The sequence below is a fragment of the Salvia miltiorrhiza genome, chromosome 3 (genome assembly GCF_028751815.1).
Source record: "Salvia miltiorrhiza cultivar Shanhuang (shh) chromosome 3, IMPLAD_Smil_shh, whole genome shotgun sequence".
In the NCBI taxonomy this organism is placed as follows: Eukaryota; Viridiplantae; Streptophyta; class Magnoliopsida; order Lamiales; family Lamiaceae; genus Salvia; species Salvia miltiorrhiza.
The window spans coordinates 64,539,706-64,560,571 of record NC_080389.1 but is presented as its reverse complement, the minus strand read 5'-3'; the positions used below and the strand labels follow the sequence as shown (position 1 = coordinate 64,560,571).

Below are 20,866 nucleotides of genomic sequence, written 5' to 3'. Positions count from 1 at the left end.
AATTTGTTAGGGCCAACCCAATAACAATGTATTTGCTGCAGCCCAAAACGATTCATTTTCTTTCACCCTCCCCTATTTTTTTTTTTTTTTTTTTTTTTGGCATATAAGACATATATTACTATCGATTATCAAGTCTTGTCTTTACATGTTTTAGTATTGGAGTTTAAATTTTCTTCAAAAACTATACATTGGATATGTTTCTTTTAGGGATAAAGCATTTCTTATACACTTTTTTTTCTAATTTTATAATCTTTCTAAAAAATATATTAGTAACTGTTGATCAAAATAATATATCAATATGATTCGATTTTACGTACATGTTGTCTGATAAGAATATGTTATCATGAGTAGTATATTTTTGTAGTCACCACTTTACATTTTGCACATATAATAGTATATTTTTCCAGTTACCTCTTTACATTTTGCACATGCAATAGTAATTGTGGTCTTTTACTTTTTTTTCGATCGTAGAATTGTTATTCTATCAATTTGTTTGATTAAAATAATCATTACGATATTGTCATGCACGTCAAATATTCATATAGTTATCACATTTATAATTGTGGCTTTTTAGTTTTTTCGATCGCAAAATTGTTATTCTATCAATTTTTTTGGTTAAAATAATCATATTACGATATTGCCATGCACGTCAAAACATTCATATAGTTATCACATGTACCTACATGACGCGTCTATAAGACAAGCGCTAATACAAAAAACCCTTTATATGAAAAATAATAGTTCATTACCATATAAAATCTGAGCATACGTTATCTAGCTAGAAGCCACACAATAAAATCGCCTTTCAAATCATTAAACCATAATTATTATAAGCAAAATTTGCTAAATAACGAGTTGTCACGTTGGCTTCTCGTGGTATACATAAAAAAACATCCACCACAAAGGAGTCGAGGATACAAGAAGACTACCAAAACATCATTGCAAAAAGAATTCATATTTATAGTCTCTTTGTTTAGGATGATCGATTTGTAAGGGATAGAGTATGTGAAGACATGCATTGAACCAATCTCATTCTCAATGCACAACTTCAATCTTTCTATAATTGCATACAAAGGCATCTAGAAGAATTGTCGTCGAGAAACCACCAATGATTGTCAAAGCACTAGCGGACACAAGAAGGGCTAAGAGCACTCCCAGCAGAAATCCCAAAATTATGCTCCTATATTCTTCCCTAAAGGCTTCCCTATTTAATTTAGGATCTCGATTGTATAAATGCATACAACTAGAATTCTCCTATTTTCTATATAAAAATAATAATTATGTGTGAGCCCTATAATTATAAGCTTAAATAAATTAGGGCTGTGGTGTAAAATTTTAAGATTGAATTTAGTAGGGTCTAAAAATTTTTGTGGGCCCGGCCATCCCATTTAGGGATCTGTTGGATGCATTTTTTAATCTCATTTTTCAATTGTTTTAGCCTAAATTTCAGAGGTTAGTGGATGCATTGTAGGTTGCATTTGCTGGGAGTGTTCTAAGGGGGCTTAAGCCCCCATCAAATGTTATTTTTTAAATATTATTTTAAAATCTTCAAATTATTGGTATTTTATGTGAATTGATATACAATAATGCCTTCACGAAATTAAGTTATAAGAAAACATGTCTTTTAAAAAGTTTAAACTTAAAGTTTAAAAATTATTACTCCCATATTAAGGATTTCTTTTACATTCATCCCGTGCCAAATGATATAAAAAACTTTAAAAATTCCATTATCATATTAGTAAATTATCTTAATTACCACTTGTCATTTTTTCCTAGTCGCCACGACACTCAATTATTATACTACCTAGCTATTATATGGAGTATAATAGTCATTGTTTTGTTAAAAATGTACTTAATGATATGCATATAATTTTATTAGGTTTAAGGGGGAAAAAACAAAAAAGATTGGTTCATCAATTTTTTACTACAATGATGCCTAAGAAACAAAAAGCTTGTTCCTTTCTTATTTAAACAAGACATCTAGCAAGTCTGATGTATTCATGATCGTTCAAAAATTATCGATGATAACTTTTTAACAACTCCTAAAGTATTACTCTCTCGGTCCTATTAAAGTTGGTCACATTTTTTTTTTTGGTTTGTCCCACTAAAGTTGGCCACTTTTCAAAAATGAAAATATTTATTTTAGTTAAGTCCAATTAGTTCATTTAATTAAAATTTCCTAATTAAATCTAAACCCTCTTTATTTAAACACACACACTAACACACGCACACACCCCCCCAGCGCCCCACCCCCTTCTCTCTTCTTCTCCGGCGGCCGACCTCGTTGCCGGCGGCCGCCCCGTCCCCTGACCTCCCTCTCACTCTCCCTCGCCTCTGCTATCTCATGTCTCTCTCGTTGCACACGCGCACACACACAGCGGAAAATCACCATGGGAGAGCCGTCGACTTTTGCCCGGTGCCTAGCCGCACTGAGATGGGTCGCCAAGGACGCCGCTGCCGTCGATAGCAGGAGCGGCGGCGAGGATCTAGCCCTCCACCGCCTCCCTCCACCTCTTCGCCTTCCTTCACCCGCCTCCGCCTCCCTCAACCCAGCGCCGCTCCACAGCCTCCATTTCTTCACCTAGCTAGCGCTGCCTTCCTCCACCGCCTTCACAAATTTGTAGATTTGTGCATGGATTTGATTTTTTGGGGTTTGTGAATTTGTGAATTGAAGGGGAGTTGGTGAATTTGTGAATTGAAGGGGAGTTGGTGCATTTGCGATTTGGGGATCTAGGGATTTAGAAATAGATGTCGCAGCTCTTGGATCCACCACCTCGCCGGAAGATATCCAGCCTCGTCACCGGCGACCGCCTCCACCAATGGTCTGAAGAATTTATGGAAGAATTTCTTGGAGAATAGGTTTGGGCTTGAAGAATTTCTTGGAGAATTTCTGGTTTGGGTGTCTGATTTGTGGTTTGATAGAGGAGAATGGAGCGACTGTCGCCGGCGTCGCCGTCGCTGGAACAGATTCAGTGAGAAGGTGGACCACACTTAATCAACTCCTTAATTAACTCTTTAATTTTGGTGGACCACATCTAATTAAAACATAACAAATACCCTTCTTAATCTCCGTGTCAAAACGAATGTAGCCAACTTTAATGGGACGGAGGGAGTACTATAGTGTAGAATATAATAATTAACAACAATAATAGTGTATGTATTAATTTATAATTTTTAATATAAAAATATTCACAAGTATAATATTCTCGCAAAATGTGTGATATATTGTTTATTCCGAGTCTCCGACTTAATTTGTCTTTCCTCTTCCTCTCTTATCTTGAAAGAAATAATGTATTTTATTTATTTAAAATTCAAAAATACATATTATATCATAAATTGAATATATATTTTAATAAATTTTAATTTAATTAATATAAAATAAATCATACTTCTAATAAATTAAGGTAGTATAAAGTATGTTAAATATCCTAACCAAATGAAAATTGATGTATTCGCAACGGCGCTACGGTAGTTAGTAAAGAAATTAGTTCCCTACTACTCCAATAATTATTATACCGCGAGAATCCTTGAGTTACGCAATTACCCAACCCTCGAATCTCTCTCTCTCTCCCAAATCCATTCTAAATACCTGTTGCTACTGTGTTTCTTTGCTTAGTTGCAATTCCGTATTTGTTCTGATTACTCATACGCGATCATTCACATCGCCATGAATCCAATCCTCTGCCACGATTGATAGCAAACGAAACGGAAGCAGTCGATCAAATTCGCGAAACTCGTTTAGTTATCTTCAGTTGATTCGAACTCTGCACTTGTCCTCGTCCGACCTAGTACGTTTTTCAGCTAAATCTATCATTAATTCATGTTTGTTATACAGTTTCATTATCTGCTTACGTATCCACATACTTTAATTGTACTAATTGCGTTATCGGATCACTGTGTTTATTTATTCTCTGATTATAAGAATTATAGCTTAATGCTGATTAGAGAGAGCCGTGATGTTTTAGTGGTAACACAAACTATATTGAGATTGTAAACTATTTGGAATTTGATCCTTAGTGTTTATAATACGAATGACCAATTAGGTAAAAGGTGAAGGATGCTAGTATTATTTGAGTGCTTATGGGACAATTCATTGAATTTAGGTGGCTTCTCGTGTATTTTGAGATATTGACGGCTTTGTGTGAGGTATATGTATACCTTCTTCTTCTCAGCTCCATGCGTGTATTGTGGGAAAATGTAACATATATATTGTTCATCATGTGAGGAAGAGCTGGGAAGAAAAGCCTCTGGTGGAACTAACATAACATTGATGTTTGTTTGATAATGTACTTGTAATGTATTTGTGTTCACTGAGTTGTAGATGATCGGTTTATTCAATTATCAATCTAGTGAATATTAGGAACTAGTTAATTTGAGCTCAAAAGGATTATGTTTGTAGCAGCTGTTGAACTATTCTTTATCAGTCTTCCAACAGCACAATTTAACTGTCGCTGCTCAGGGCGCTCTTCCTTAATTTCGTGGATAAGAAGGCGGGCATATATTTGAGCAAATATCATGAAATGATCCCCTTTAGCTGGAATACATTTTATTGCCCATCTTATCAATTCTCTGCCATATATGCATATATAGTCCATATTTATTTGTTTATTTTAGAAAAAAATATTGATAAAGTGTTAGTGTAAGGCACACATGTTCCATGACTGCTTTTCCTTCATCTTGATAAATTTAAATTTATACTGCAGGGTGTAATATCCAGTAATTTTTCAGTCTCTTTCTTTCTGCAAGCGAGGGGAAGATGGCAGACTTGCCTTATCACATAAGATCTTGCTTGCATACTGGGAAACTTGCCTTGCTAGCGATTCTTGTCTCGGGGGGGATTGTACTGCAAATACTGGTATTCTTCCATACTATGTATTCGAAGCCTATGGCACCTTGACTTTGGCCATTTAGTCTTGTTAAATACTATAGCCACTTTTTCTGATTGTGTGATAACACTCCAGGCTTGTGCTTTATACAATAATTGGTGGCCAATGTTGACAGGTATCTCTATTCAGTTTTTCTTTGCTCAAATGGATATGCTTTTGTTATAGAGTCACCAGTTTTTTTGCATTGTTGCTTGTATGAATATTCAGTCCATCTTTTAGGAGTTTTTGGTTTTTGTTAGAGGCTGACATAATTAGTATATAGGAATCTTGCTTGTTTGTTGCTAACACATGATCTGCATTTCGCAAGTCCAGGAAATATATAGATGTCTTATTAATTTGTGAGATTGTCACCAGCACCATCGGCCAATTCGGGTGTTAGGTATAAAATTCCCTTGGGGATGACCAAAAGAGTGGGAAGTAGGGAGAATAGAAAAAAGTTATAGAACACAAGAATGATTCAATTTGGAATTCAAATACGACTGTGTATGTTTCACAAGTGTAGAAAGGCATCCTGAAAATTTTCTTGTTAAATCAAAGCTGGCTTGAAACTCTGAGTAGTTATCAACTAAATTATGTTTCCACACCATCAGTAGATGTCAGTTTTTTCCATAGGAAATTCTTTCAGCTTGCTTGCATCGCAAACCTGGGTGGTTGGGATTAACTGTGATTCTTATGATTGGTTTGACATTGATTCTTCCTAGCTTTTCATAACTGTTTCTGTGAAAAATGGCTGTGTCCAAATAATTGTTATTATGGCTGTGCAGTAGTGTGACTTGATCTGTAATGACCTGAGCAAATTTGGCTGGCGATCAGTTGCAAGAGTATAAATTGCTTTATGCTAATGACCCCCTCCCACTCCTAGTCATCTGTGCTTTGCCTAAATTCTCTAATGAAGCTCTTAAGAGAAGCTTGTGGAAACCTCTTCTCTTACACCTAATCTTGTGTGCTAGATTAATGATTTTTTTTGGAGGCTAGATTCTTGATTGATTACTTTTCATTTTCATGTATTGAAGTCAAAACTGTATGTCTATTGGTGTGGCTCTGTTTATGGTGATCTTATAATGTGTTGTCAATTGGTCCCATGAATTTACATTTGCAGAAGCTAAACATTGAACTAATCTTTCAGTTGATTCCGAGTGGGGCTTGCAGTTTTCTCTCTTAAGATGCTAGAAGGTTCAAGGTTCTGAGTGTTTATGTAATGTTTCATTTTCTTTTTGTTGCAGTTTTAATGTATGTACTTTTACCGATGCCTTTACTCTTCTTTGCTGGATCCAACGCCTCTTCCCTTTATTCTGAATCAAGTAGTGGGTAAAGTTTTTCTTTTCAATCCAATTGACGACATTACTATGCTATCACTCGTACTTTTATCTCGCTGTACTTGGCTCTAAAAGACTTTTCTGGGCTTACACTTTGTATTTTAACCTCTGTTGCAGTTGGATAGATGCTACTAAGTTTCTGACTGGTGCTTCAGTAGTTGGTAGCATTGCTATACCAGTTATTCTCAAGCATGCTGGAGTAATTTGTTGGGGAGCATTAGCAATGGAGCTTTCATCCTTTTTCATATTTGGTATGGCCATTTTGTGTTTTATTGGGACGAACGACGATGATGCGTACAGCATGTTTTAGACTAAAGATCAGAAGCCACCTCCTTGCCTTTCTTCTTATGATGCATTGGCTCGTGTTAGTAGTTCTGGTTTGTTTTTCATGTCGTCATGTGCTTCGCCATGCCTGCGCTGGTCTGTAAATATATAAACAATTTGTTTTCCAACCACACCGCTGTTCTTGATGGGATCAAGAACACTGGAAGCCATTGAGAAGATATGCTTTGATTATAGTAGGCCTGCTAGTATACACCTGTGCTTCTTTCCCTTCTGAATAACTGATTTATGTTTAACCAACATGTGACTCTGCTAAGATTAGGTCCTATAATCAATCCTGTTTGTCCACCTAAAATCTTTAGGGGAAGAGAGAGAGAGAGAGGGGGGGGTGGTCCAAGAATGTAGAAATAAAGGTATGGGGGGTTGTCCATGTTTTGCATGGATGGCACCAGTGGTGGTCCCATCCATTAATAACACAGTCAAGTGAAAACTAGCCATCATCTTATCCTCCCAAACATTCCAATTATAACATGGATATAAATAAGATTGATTACAACCGAGTTGCAATTGAGAAATGGAGCAGAATTATTGGAGGCAGAGCGACGAGTGCAAGGCGGTGGAATCATTTTCAATGAAATATGGATATGGATGAGGCAATCACCATCACTATCCGTTGCTGCTCTTGCTCTCTACACACACTCGTATGTTGTTGGAAATCCCAGTAAGAAATTTAATCTCCAAAAGGAAACTCTTCTTTGTATATAAGCTATGTGTTGCTATTTAAATTATAGACTTAGTATTGATGTAATTATTAAATAAAGCGCACGACATGATTGCCCACAGTTAAAAATAGTTGCAGTCCAAGCGCATTAATTGATTGCTAACTACAAGATTAATATCCCAAGGATGACAAGGTCACGCGTCACGCCCATGTCTCTTTTCTTTTTTCTTTTTTGTTTTCCCCTTTCCTTTTTGTTTTGGGGCTGTGACGAAAACGACGGACTATAATTAGTCGTTTTAATTTATTTGGAGAATCTAGTTATTTACTGAGCATGCATTGTTGTCTCAACGCCAATCTCAAATTTCATTAAAAAAGTCTAAATTCAAATTTAAAGTATGTTGCTGCTGCGTGGGCGCTAAGGAGTGGGTGGACGGCCACATTAGTGGTTGACAAGTGATCATATTTTTCTTGTAATTTAAAATAAAGTAGTACTCCCTTCGTCCCATTAAAGTTGGCCACATTTCTATTTTGGGTGTCCCACTAAAGTTGGCCACTTTCTAAAAATGGCAAAAGTTTATTTTAATTAAATCAACAATCACTCACTAATTTGGTCAACAATTGTAGGCCACTTTTTAAAAATGCCAAAATTACTTTAATTAAGTCAACAATTACTCACTAATTTGGTCAATAATTGTAGGTCACACTCTATTAAAACATATAACACTCAATTTCTTAATCTCCGTGCCGAAACGAATGTGGCCAACTTTAATGGGACGGAGGGAGTAGTATTATTTCGTTGATACCGCAGCGTTTCTGCTTCTATTTCTATCATGGCGTGATAAGAGACAAAGTTGCAACTGTTGGTATATGTGTAATTGAAATATATGGTTGATAAAATAAGGAAGTAACCTTATCTCTAGGAGGAGCCACTACTCACTACTGTCCCGTTTGTATACTGAGGTAAAAATCACGAATTGTGTTTGTGAGTTAGATGGAAACGGTGGTAGTGGATTGTTGGTGGGCGCCCACCTCTTGTGGTTGTTTAGGCTCTTTTTCGTTTTGTTTTCCAAATTGGCATTTAAGTTCCAAAATCATAGGGGGGGACCATTCTCAACGCATTACGACCACGGAAGCTTGTATTTGTTCAATATAGCTTTGCTTTTGTGAAGGGACCACTTCTTCTATGTCGATCGATCTACGTCGTCGTCTTCTCCCTCTCTCTCTCAACTTTCAACCAAGCTCAGTCGCCCCTACCTCTTAGTTGAAGTGGTCGGTGGTCCCCCTCTTTCATCTTTCCATGGTAGATCTACGGTTGCGCTATCATACATTACTAGTATTTTTTTTACCTTTGATAATGACCGCATTCGGAATTTCCGAGGATATCCACCTGCACAAGCAACCTATAGCTTGTTGCAATATATATACAATCGATGTCTATGTATGGCATACGTTACAATAGTTGAATTGAAGGGGTAGGTAATAGAAATATAGAATCAAACAAAAAGTGAAAAAGATGAGTAGAAAACATGGGCCGTGGTGAAAAAAAAAGAGAGAATTTTTACCTATAGAGTAGGCGGACCACACATGAACATATGTAATCCATTGGAGCCGCCGGAGACGGACCACGATCCAACACATGATCCACGCGGCGAGTTGTGATTGGTTTGGGTGAAACGCGTGCTTTTGCTGGTCCCTGTTGAGCTGTGGTCCACGTTTACACTGAGTCGACACGTCGGCAATTAGGTGGCGTCGCTGTCTTCCTAATTACTCTCGCCGCCCTTCCCTTCCCTTCCTGTCAACTGTCGCTCTTCTTTTAGAGAGAGAGAGATAAGTGAAGTGAGCCCCAAAACCTGCTCTTGCGGATCTTGTAATTTCTTTTGTGGAAAACTCTTCACTTCTTCTCAGCTCTCACATATTTTTTACCTAGCACGACAATCAGATATTTATACATATATATGATTAACTATTTATTGTACGTGACATCGAAATACTAAGCGTGGCAACTAGCTAGCAACCAACCACCTTTTCTTTTTCATCATTTTCAATTCCGGGCTAGGCAAATGGTGGAGAAAATTTGTATTTTCTTCTTCTAGAAAACTAGACAACGACTCTCTCTCTCTCTATCTCACACACACAGACACACATCTTCATACGGATCAAGATATAGAGATAGAGCGATAGAGATTCCGTTTAATTCTGATGAATATTGCTGCCGCGCGCTAGCTAGCTAGCTATATCCATGGCGTTTCCCAACCATTTATCGCAAGAAATGGCTCTCCAGCATTTCGGCGACGATCACTTGCCGGATAATTCATCAGTTCTCCGGAATATCCTCCCCGACGGGAAGCCGACCGACCACCACCAGCGGCCGCCGACCTGGCTCAACAGCGCAATCCTTCGGCAGCCTAATCACGCCAATTTCCTGAATCTACACACCAACTCCGGCTCATCCTCGCCGGCTTCCAACAATCAGTGGCTTTCCCGCTCGATTCTGCAGCGGAACAATAACGTGAGCGAGGTGTCGGGCGACTCGATGATGGAATCGGCGGCGGCGGAGTACAACAACAGCAGCAGAAGCGAGAGCGGCGTCGAAGGAGTAGTGAATTGGCAAAACGGGCGGTACAAGGCGGAGATTTTGTCTCATCCGTTGTACGAGCAGCTCCTGTCGGCGCACGTGGCATGCCTGCGCATTGCGACGCCGGTGGATCAGCTGCCCAGGATCGACGCGCAGCTCGCGCAGTCGCAGCAAGTTGTGCACAAATACTCCGCCCTCGGCCATGCCAATCTCGCCGATGATAAAGAACTCGATCAATTCATGGTAACAAAATTCATCATTCATTCATCAATTTATTATATACCTCATCAGATCGATCGATGCTTTAATTATTATATTAACTAATTCCAAAATTAGGGAGCTAGGCTACAAAACCCCAATTACCAAGTTTAATTGAAACAAAAAAGATCACGCCTGAGAAACTAATTACTTGTTTGCTCTTGCTGTTGCTGTGTATAGACGCATTATGTGCTGTTGCTGTGTTCGTTCAAAGACCAACTGCAGCAGCATGTGCGTGTTCATGCGATGGAAGCAGTGATGGCGTGCTGGGAGATCGAGCAGTCCTTACAAAGCTTAACTGGTATAATTAATTAATTAATGTTAATTATTAATTTAGATGAATATCAGTATATAACATAATATATGCATACATATGCAGGAGTTTCACCTGGGGAAGGGACAGGGGCGACGATGTCCGACGATGAAGACGAGCAAGTAGATAGTGATGCAAACTGCCTGTTTGAAGGAAGCTTAGATGGCAGTGACAGCATGGGGGGTTTTGGGCCTTTGATCCCTACAGAGACTGAAAGATCACTCATGGAGCGTGTGCGCCAGGAGCTGAAGCATGAACTCAAAAATGTATATATATATTCGATCATTCACTTCACCCTCTCCACATTCATCTCATATATTAATTCTTGCAACAGGGCTACAAGGAGAAGATTGTGGACATTAGGGAGGAAATCTTACGCAAGAGACGAGCAGGAAAGCTTCCTGGCGATACAACCTCAGTGTTAAAAGCCTGGTGGCAGTCACATTCTAAGTGGCCATATCCCACTGTAATTACTTCCTTAATTAATTATTACCTAACCTCATAATCAATTCAGATCATGCATGGTTTGATTAATCGATCTTAATTTTGGTTTAATTCCGCTTTCCAGGAAGAGGATAAGGCGCGATTGGTGCAAGAAACAGGTCTGCAGCTGAAGCAGATAAATAACTGGTTCATCAATCAAAGGAAGAGGAACTGGCACAGCAATGCTTCTTCTTCCTCTTCTTCTACTGCCTTGAAAAGCAAACGCAAAAGGTAAATTAAACTTCATTTTACACTATTAATTAGGGTTTTGACAGAATTTCCCACAAATTTTAATTTGAGCAAGAACGGCAACAACCAATTAACCCTGCAGGAGGTGTAATAAATTAAAGAAAGTCTGCCACCAACTATATATACTATCTATTCATTGTATCTTGTTCAACATAGTGCTGATTTTCAGATATTAATTTGTAGGGTTTAAACACACGGGAAAAGGTTGATTGATGTGGAGATGCGCGGGAAGGAGGCGTTGTTTTAGTACAAGTTTGTTCCTTTGAAAATGATTCATCAAATGAAAGCTTGGTATACACATCTTGACAGGACAGTTGGCAGTCGAATATGCATCTTTCCCTTTATGAATAGTACAGTTTTATGCATCTCAACTGGAGATGTATGTAAAGTAGTAGCAATGCAAAGTAGTTGGTATCTTCTTTGAATCTTATCTCGTTTCAGATGAAAAGTAGCAGATAAGGTTAATGAGAGACTAGATTCTCAGCATGTTCAACAACATATTTATTTAAATGTATATATATGACTTTGGATTGTGAGACACCTCCATCTTTCAACTCTTCTACTTCATTTTCTTTTGAAATAAACCTTTTAATACTACGTCTTCCAATAATTAAGGAAAAAATATGTTTATTTGATAAACCTAAAAGGAATTTTAAGTGCAAATGGCAACTTCATTAGGCAAAACAAATCTCAGTTGAAGTTGGAAAAATGATCAAACTTTGCATGCAAGTTCGGGTCACTAAGAAGGCATGCATTGTCAAATTCAAAAGGCTCTATATGATTCAAATTGAAATAGTTAAAGGTGCATATGTTATCATGGGTTATACTTGTATAATAATGAAATGCATGTTACAATAACAAGCACGCACATCCATATGCATTTATTTTTTCAAAATTGTTGCGTCTCACCTAAATATCACCTTTTTATTTTTCTCATTTAGTTTTGTTTTTCTTTCTTTTTTTCCAAAAAGAAAAGAGAAAGGAGTAAAAGATTTCCTCACTTAAATATGATACCTAAATATGCTTAATTAAATTTTTAATTAATTGTTTTCATATATTTGTCGCATGGGGGACGTGAATGTTGAAAATACTTGTTGGGCTTAGTTTGTTGCAAATCAGAGCGTAAATTAATGTTGCAAATCCATGTTGGGCTTGTATCAAAGCTAAGGTAAATTGGGCTTCATTTGTCAAATTGGAGCCCAAGAATGTTGAAAACCCTTATTGGGCTTGTAGCAAAGCCTTGATAAATTGGCTTCCATTTTCAAAATCAGAGCCCAATAAGTTTCCTAGTCCATTCTCTCTGGAATTAACCAGAATCAAAACTCAAGTCTTTCCGCCTCTCTCTCTTTCTCTCCTCTCTGCAACTTTGAGAAGACGTCGCGGACTCGCGCCTAATTTAGCTGCGGCTTGTGATGATGGAGCAACAATGTTCCACTTCTGCTCTACAAGTATCGCCGTCTCCGACTCCTTCTCCTTCGCCGTCACTGGAAGATGTGATGAGACTATTGAAAGGAAGCACCGATTCTCAACGGCTAGCTGGCCTTCTTCTGGTCACCAAATTCTGCGACAAAAACGATAAACCTACTATCCTCAGCGTCTACAACGCCGTCGGTTCCACTTTCCTCCACCGCCTCTTGCTCACCGGTATCTGTCTCTGCACCGCCGCTCTTCTCCTTCCGTTTCGTTACGCTCGTTTTCTCAATTAAATTTTTGCCGCAGGATTGGGGAAAGGAGGCGGCGGAGCTAATATTGATAATGCCGACCGCCATGCTTACTTGCAAGCTCTCTGTCACTATTCTCGCTGCTTTTGCCAGAGTCCCCGAGCTTGCTGCTACTCATGAAATGCTCTCCAAAATCCCCCTTGTTTTGGATCTTCTTCCTAACCAGTATGTAATTCTATTGTTATTTTTTTCTCCTCTATTTCATGAGTAGGCAGTATGTAATTCTGTTCTTTAAAAATAAAAAAAACTATATTTGTGAATGCAATAGTGTTCGAGTTCTTGATCACCTAAAAACTATTCGGGATATAGCATGGTATTGACGATGCCATCTTCACATTCATAACATTTCAGTGTTCATTAGTTTTCGATCATGTATAAAGTAGCATCGGTTGTTGCATGAGTGCCCGAGTTCTTGATCACTTTATTTTCTCCTTCAAACAAGTTGATCATAATGAAGTTTAAAGCAACGACATATTCTTTTGGAGGATGTACTTCTCTGCACCATTGTTTTTCTTACTGTACTACTCTTTCTGGTTGTAGGGATGTTATTTTGCATGGTTGGTTCTGAACTGTTTTTTTCTTGAATTGCAGATCTAATTTGTCTCTCACCGAACAGTGCTTTGAATTTCTATTTCTGGTAACTACTGCTCAGGAAGATGGAGCTATAACATTTTATAGATCAGGAGGCATGAATGTTTTGGCATCTCAAATGCCTGCTTTACCAGATGGTAATCAGTTTCAATCTTTTAAGAGACTAATCTATTTGCTAAAACTTCATAAGCTTATTGGAGTGGTTCTACTTCAGACATTTTTGGTGTTTTAGCCATTTCCACATCTTGGTTTTGTGATATTGGCACGGATAGAAAAGCAAATGCTGGTTTTGATAGATCATATATTAGTTGCAAGGCTTGGCTACAGTCAGATCCTCGATCAATTTTGTAGAGATAGATGTTAGGCTTTTGAGGTTGACTGATGATAAATGTGTTGCAGGTTCCCATGTGATGGAGCTTGCCATGAAACTTGTTCAGTTCATTATAAGCAAGCTGCCTGCCGAAAATGTTTATTTAGAGCACTCAGCAGAGCTATCAAAGCTGGTGATTCTATGTTCTCCTCGACATTCCTATGATGTTTCTTCACACGATACTTAACTTTGAATTATCTTTACTTTATCAAAACAGTAGATCTTGATTCCTCTTTGTTCTAGGTGTCTGCAATAGCAAAACAATTTGCCCGACTACACAATGCTTTAAAATTCGAAGCGCTTCACCTCCTTTCTGCTCTACTCTCTTCAAGTTACTCGGTATGGAAGTTCTGTTTACATTCTAGCAAACTTTATACTCTCTTTTTAGTAGTGAAGATTTTATTGTAGCATCTGTTCTTCATCTTCCAATGCATTTATTGTGAATCTTATCATGCTTCAACTACCTGAATTTCAGGGAGTGTTATGTTCAGCACTACAGTCACTATCAAGTGATGATTGGTCAGTTAATATCCGTGTTGGTGTTATGGGTGTTTTACAGAATCGAGTAGGTACGTTCACATAAAAACACATTTTATGAGTAAATGAGATGCTAAAGTTGAGGTCTGACTTCCAATTGAAGACCATTATATCCAACCAGGAGCAAAGTAGCATAACTGCTGGTAGTAGTAGTTGAAGTTTATCTGTTTGGACTCTCTTATCCGCAGGTCCTGCTGAGAAACTTCATGCTCTTGTTGTTGCTCAGTGTGCCATATCCATTGTTGGCGAGGAATGGCTAATTGGACCAACTAACTTACCTGATGGGCATAGTTCTTTCCCTGCTGACAGGTTAGTGGTGTCATCTCTTTCATAACATGACCTCTTAGCAGTTTAACATACTGTAATTTATCTTTGTTCTATTCTTTTCCAGATGCATACTGCTTGTTTTGGAGTCATCCAGGGTCGAGATTGCTGTTCTCTTAAATGAGCTAGCATACCTAAAATATGAAGCCTCTAAGAATTCTACTCCAAATTCTGAAACCTTTCTTGGAACACTAAGGAACCTCGGTGTTGCCTTCTCTTTGGTAGAAAGGATTATCAAACTCATCGCAAAATTGGGGGAAAATGAAGGTGTGTAATAATGAATTTTCTAAGAATTCTGTTGTTGACCTGCTGCTGCTGCTGCTTCTGTTTCTGTTTCTGTTTCTGTTTCTGTTTCTGTTTCTGTTTCTGTTTCTGTTTCTGTTTCTGTTTCTGTTTCTCTTTCTCTTTCTCTTTCTCTTTCTCTCTATATATATGTGTCACACACGCACACATAAATGAAAGGACAACCCTGGAAAGCTGACAATTGTATTCTGTTAGTTTAGAGGTATTTGAGAAACTTAACCTTTTATGAGTGCATTCTAGGCAGATATATAGAGATATAGATTACTCAATAGAGGTAGTGATGTGATTATCCAAGAGAACCCATTTATACCTCTTGGTTTCTGCCACTAGTTGATTCTGAAACACATTAAGTTCATCATTTGACCCTAAAAAAAGATTGGTGAAGAGAACTTACTTCTTTGCACAGAGCATTTGCTCTATTGTGTCAAAAAAGTTTTTTGACATTCCATCCCAAAAAGTTCTCTTGACATTTATCTTACAGTAGAAAGTGTTTGCAGAATCAAACTCAGCCCCAACAATTAATGACAGCACTTTGGTCAAGATGATTGGCGGGCTCAATGAGACAATTGGAGTGGTCCTTGATTATTTGCAAGATGCAAAGGCAAGAGTCTTCTTTGAATAAGCAATAAAGTTTAACTCAAACCTGATCACTTTTTGGTCATTTTTTCTGCAGGATCATGGAGATAGAAAAGGGGATGACCTTTTAGCCTCTGTTAGAGTAGTTGGAAGGTATCTTTATTTCCCTTTTACCTTTCTAATTTCAGTAGCACTGTGTTTGACTTTAGTTAACTGTTAATATCTTAGTTGTTGGAATATTCCTACTCTAAAATTTATTGAAAAGTTATATACTTACTAATACTAAAGGTTTTCTCATGATAGAGATGATAAAAACAGTACATTTTTTATGGCATGCATAAGGAAAAACAATCTCAAAGGTGATACAACGAAATAGAGTAGTAGAATAACAATGTAGGAGTGGTTCTCATTTCAAGATAGGCTGACTGCTCTCTGAATTTGCAGAACTCATAAGCATTTAACTGATGGACGAGATGTTTCTTGTTTTTTATTTTATGCAGTAGATGTCTTATATGTGTTGTGCCAGTTATCTAAACTCGTGATGATATCTGATATTTTCGATTGCACTGTTGTGCCAGCTATCTGGCAGAAGCACCTCCTGCATGCAACGAGAAGGTCAAGGACCTTCTTGGTTATATGTTAGTCAGTTGAAGGGGAGGATGAATCTAGGTTTGACCTACCTCGTATTACATAAGTTAATACTTCTTCAGGCCTCTACATTATATTGACTAACCTATTGACGTGTGTTTAATGTCAGTCCTTTTCAGTCCATCTCTTTTTTGCTTCCTATGCTGTGTCAAATAACAATGAACAATGATGGATGTAAACTGTTTGCCTCTGCTGGGGCTTTTGGAGCTGTAAGACAATGCTTCAACTATATATCTTTCTTTGTTTCCATTTGATTTCCTCTTAGTTTATGCCAAATCACAATCAGCATTACTTCTGAGATTCTTTTACCTATTCCCAGTGGCAGGTTGTTGGCTTCCTTCAGTTCTCTGATTGATTCAAGTGATTCAAGCGCTGACAATATTGGTACCATATTATTGGCATGCGATACAATCTTGAATTTTCTGTTAAAGGTATAGTGTGTTCTGTACTTCCTTATTGAACTCAAAGAAATCAAAGTAAATGAAGTAACTTTTTGATTTTGTGTCGTAATAGAGAGAGCAATTTCATTTGACCCTGGAGAATTCTTGTTCTGTCAAGCTTCTGCAGAACATTGGTGCGCTGGACAGGTAGCTTTTTTACCATAATTAAACAATGATGTATTTATGTCATAAGGTAGTAAAAATGACTTGTCCTATTGATCAGAGTCATGTCTTAAATTTGACTTGCATGCATGGCATACTCCATATTGATGGAGTTGGACGCAAGAAAACCGAGAATGTAATAGAGAGAGAGGAGAAACAAGAAATGATATAGATGTGTTGAATATATGGATATTGAGCAATTATGTATTATGATGTCTTGAATTGATTTTAGAAATTTCAAACAAGCGTATTGGGCATTAAGAAAGTGTGTACTATGCTAATGCACCGATTCTAGTGTATCCATGTGCTTCATTACATTATTTTGCGAAATTTAAAGGATTCCTGACATGATTTTGCAGCAAACACAAGTGATCTATCTACGATTATGATGGCATCTAGCATATGCTCACTAATACTTGATTCAACTTCCGAGGAAGCTCTTCTGCGCTATCCAGAATTCAATGCCGATGACCTCATTGCTCTTTCCCAGCTCATGAAGAGAAGCTTGGTAACCTGCAGTCAGGTAATGTTCTTAGTTTGGGGAATGCGAGTGGATCTTAAGATGCCGAGTGATTATATAGCTCCATGCTTTATTCATTCATTTGTTGGTTTTCTGAGGGAACAACACCATTCAAGATGAATGATCATGACAGATAGTTTTTGCCATTGAAACCATTTTTTAAAGCTCTTTTGTGAGTGAAACCTTAAGTCTGCATGAAAGATCTTCACTTGTGATGCTTTTCATCCTACCTCTTTTCTTTTAATATCTTGTTATGTTACATGTAACTACAGGATTTGATGTCGGGTGACGGGAACTCGGAGGCGGATCTCCATGAGATAGTCACCTCAGGTATGTATACAAGTCTCTCTCCCTTGTTTATGCATCTAGCTTTGTGACTGAAAATGATGGGTTTGGATGCAGGATATGATTCTTGGGCTGATCGGTTTCCCCATATCAAACAAGTAGTTGGGAGATGAGCTTGAAGATGAGTGATTATTAAAGTTTGCCTCTTTCTTTTGTGTAACTTAGATGATATGTATTTAGGTGGAGTTGCACTTGCTATTCTATTCTAAACTTCTTCTCTTAGAAATACATGTTGGCGTTGTCTTGTACATTCTTGTAAATTTGTATACTAATTAATGTCTCATTGCCAACAAACCTTTTCTTGTTCTTGATTTCAACTTGCAATCCTCTCAAAAGAAACATTTAAACTTGCAATATTTGAGTTTTGACAAAATAGGTAGCAATACAACTACATTAATTAGGATTTAAGACAACAACTACATTAATTAGGATTTAAGGGTGTCATCTTGATTTAGTCAACTGAAGTTAGATGTTCGATTTAGTCAACTGAAATTAGAAGCTGAAAAAGGCTGCCTACCAAATCCGAAACCAGAGCATCTCTTCTCTCGTAGGAATTTGTTCATCATAATCATGGGCTTGTAGGAATTTGTTCTTCGCCGCAGTGATCAGCTTCTCTGCAGCGCTCATCACCTACAACATCATCATCTCCGCAAATGCCTCTCTCAAGCAAGAATTCCCGGGCGATTCAAACCCATCAATCAAGTCATCTTCCTCCTCCTTTGACCCCATCATCAAAATGCCCACCGCCACGGCCGCCTCCAAGAAGCCGAGACGCCTCTTCCACACCGCCGTCACCGCCTCCGACTCGATCTACAACACCTGGCAGTGCAGGGTGATGTACTACTGGTTCAAGCAGCAGAAATTACGCCACCCCGATTCCGACATGGGCGGCTACACCCGCATCCTCCATTCCGGCAAGCCCGATCGATTCATGGATGAGATTCCCACCTTCGTCGCTCAGCCCCTCCCCGATGGAATGGACCAGGTTTTTCTTCTTCTTCTCTCATTTTAGGGCTTTTTATTCAACTCTCTCTCGCTGCCTTTTCATCCACGCCTTTCAGCTTTTCTTTATTTTATTAGCTTTGAGTAATTACAGAATAGGGTAACTTGATTCACAAACAAGAATCGCTCGTATTCCTAGGTCAAAATTGATTTGATTGCTCTCCTCTTATGGCAGGGCTACATTGTCCTAAACAGGCCTTGGGCATTTGTGCAGTGGCTTCAACAAGCAAACATTGAAGAAGAGTATGAAACCACTTGCTTTTTCTTTCTTCTAATGCCTACTTCTTATCATCTTAATGGAGTATGTTTATATTGCTGCACCTTAGCTACATACTTATGTCCGAGCCGGATCACATTCTGGTCAAGCCGATCCCAAACTTGTCCAGAGATGGCCTTGGAGCTGCATTCCCTTTCTTCTACATCGAGCCTAAGAAATACGAGAAGGTCCTGCGCAAGTTTTTCCCCGAGGATAGAGGACCGATTACTAACATCGATCCAATTGGGAATTCACCAGTCATTGTAGGGAAGGTATCTTAGGCTGCCCTGTTTCCTGCATTACCTACAAGGCCATTTGGAAACTTACATTGTATCAAATTATGTCTTAGGATGCTCTGAAAAAGATAGCTCCGACTTGGATGAATGTTTCATTGGCCATGAAGAAAGATCCTGAAGCAGATAAAGCTTTTGGATGGGTCCTTGAGATGTAAGCTGTGCTTCCCAGCTGACTGAGATTAACACACATATTTTCATGTCCATGTAAATTGGTTGTCTACTTGTGAATGTAGGTATGCATATGCTGTTGCGTCTGCATTTCATGGCGTGGGTAACATTTTGTACAAGGAGTTCATGATTCAGGTGGGCTAGTTTTACTGTCATTTCTTTGAATTCCTTTCCGGTACTCTAAGAAAATCTCTCTTATAGTTTAGATAGCAAAGAAATTTGTGGGGTATGCAGTTGTTGCTTATCTTCTCATCTTTTCATGTATGTTGCTTCTCATCTTCTCATCTTCTCATCTTTTAACTGCATCAATGTTACTTCATTGATGCATAAGAGAGCTAATTGCCCATCTTGAAGTATGCACCAATGCACTTAGAAAACACTCAAAATATTAGACCATCTGTGCTTCTTAATAAACAGCTGATTTGGTGATATATTTTGCTCTCATTCTACTCTCTCCTGATTGTCACAACATAGAAAAATCTCTAGAAAACTTCAATAGAGAGATGTTAAGTTAAATTGTCTTGTGACTTTAGTTGCTTGTAATATGAATATGAATGACCTATAAAGTTGAGTCCTATCTTATTTAATTCTTTACACCCCCATGAATGACCTATAAAGTTGACTTTTTGTTTAGTTCTCTACACTCATGAATGACCTATAAAGTTGACTATCTTGTTTAATTCTCTACAGCCTCCTTGGGATACGGCAATTGGAAAGTCTTACATAATTCATTATACTTACGGATGCGATTATGATTTACAGGTATATCTTCTTAAGCCAGCATTAGCTCCTTCGTTTTCTATTCGTTATACATTTGTCTCTTGAAATAGAGTAGGAAACCATGTTTGCTACTTTTGCTTGGAATTTACATAGATATACATGTCACCTCTCTCAGGGTAAGATGACTTATGGAAAGATCGGAGAGTGGAGATTTGACAAGAGATCATACGACAACGTGTGGCCTCCAAGAAACCTTGCCTTGCCACCACCTGGTGTCCCAGAAAGTGTGGTATGATCACTTCTCATTCCTAATCAATACATGTATGGGATTTTGTTTGAGATATGTGAATAGGGCATAATTCATGATATGGACATGGTCAGGTGACTTTGGTGAAGATGGTGAATGAAGCCACTGCAAATATTCCAAATTGGGGCTCTTAAACTCCCAAGTCTTGCATGTATTGTGTCAACATGTAGATACTCACCTCATACTGGTATGATGCTGATGAGGATTAGAGAAACAGCCTCTCTCCTCATTGGAGCTCTCTCTAAATAACGTTGGAGAGTTGTCAGCTCGTTCGTATATCCTCTGTTTTTACACACTGTTAAGTCTTTTGCTCAACTTTCGACCGGGGATTATGCTCTGCGGCTTGTAAATCGTTGATGAGGAACAATATGTTTCTGCTGTACACACTCTTTCTTCTTTTGTGAGATGAATAACAGAAGCCTTTGAAATTATCAAAATCTTTCTCAACTCAGCTTGCTTTAATATTATGGTGGATTTCCCATGTTAAATTGACTTGC

General features: G+C 38.2%; 4 protein-coding genes and 1 long non-coding RNA gene across 7 annotated transcripts; 4 read left to right on the top strand and 1 right to left on the bottom strand.

Moving 5' to 3' along the window:
• Positions 1-3,425: 3,425 nt before the first annotated feature.
• LOC131015591 (vacuolar protein sorting-associated protein 55 homolog) lies at positions 3,426-6,723 on the top strand. Of its 3 annotated transcripts, none has more exons than XM_057944025.1 (5): positions 3,426-3,788; positions 4,747-4,855; positions 4,962-5,001; positions 6,110-6,194; positions 6,320-6,723. In XM_057944025.1, the coding sequence occupies exons 2-5, from the start codon at positions 4,757-4,759 to the stop codon at positions 6,510-6,512; spliced, it is 417 nt and encodes a 138-aa protein (XP_057800008.1). In that variant the 5' UTR covers positions 3,426-3,788; positions 4,747-4,756; the 3' UTR covers positions 6,513-6,723. The 3 variants fall into 3 exon arrangements, with proteins under 3 accessions (XP_057800008.1, XP_057800007.1, XP_057800009.1); XM_057944024.1 differs by having other exon boundaries at positions 4,704-4,855; XM_057944026.1 differs by having other exon boundaries at positions 3,455-3,788; positions 4,729-4,855.
• A 1,328-nt stretch (positions 6,724-8,051) lies between these two features.
• LOC131015593 (uncharacterized) lies at positions 8,052-8,901 on the bottom strand. The gene is made up of 2 exons (XR_009098576.1): positions 8,768-8,901; positions 8,052-8,592 (listed from the first exon to the last, which is right to left on the bottom strand). It is a non-coding gene; the product is annotated as an uncharacterized LOC131015593 (long non-coding RNA).
• On the top strand, positions 8,586-11,623 carry LOC131015588 (homeobox protein knotted-1-like 3). The gene is made up of 6 exons (XM_057944022.1): positions 8,586-10,023; positions 10,219-10,339; positions 10,418-10,617; positions 10,686-10,817; positions 10,920-11,065; positions 11,267-11,623. The coding sequence occupies exons 1-6, from the start codon at positions 9,445-9,447 to the stop codon at positions 11,271-11,273; spliced, it is 1,185 nt and encodes a 394-aa protein (XP_057800005.1). The 5' UTR covers positions 8,586-9,444; the 3' UTR covers positions 11,274-11,623.
• A 765-nt stretch (positions 11,624-12,388) lies between these two features.
• On the top strand, positions 12,389-17,914 carry LOC131015592 (uncharacterized). Its single transcript, XM_057944027.1, is given in 20 exon segments — positions 12,389-12,727; positions 12,803-12,861; positions 12,863-12,969; positions 13,396-13,532; positions 13,795-13,898; positions 14,009-14,104; positions 14,241-14,334; positions 14,491-14,611; positions 14,694-14,893; positions 15,427-15,530; positions 15,603-15,658; positions 16,084-16,147; positions 16,149-16,174; positions 16,263-16,373; positions 16,491-16,584; positions 16,667-16,720; positions 16,722-16,740; positions 17,115-17,278; positions 17,548-17,605; positions 17,678-17,914. Coding segments are annotated over 20 exon segments (1,956 nt in total). The 5' UTR covers positions 12,389-12,495; the 3' UTR covers positions 17,734-17,914.
• On the top strand, positions 17,751-20,806 carry LOC131015589 (hydroxyproline O-arabinosyltransferase 1). Its single transcript, XM_057944023.1, has 8 exons — positions 17,751-18,605; positions 18,798-18,865; positions 18,949-19,150; positions 19,228-19,325; positions 19,408-19,477; positions 20,033-20,104; positions 20,238-20,351; positions 20,444-20,806. Exons 1-8 carry the CDS (start codon positions 18,357-18,359, stop codon positions 20,501-20,503), a joined length of 933 nt encoding a protein of 310 aa, XP_057800006.1. The 5' UTR covers positions 17,751-18,356; the 3' UTR covers positions 20,504-20,806.
• Positions 20,807-20,866: the final 60 nt, after the last annotated feature.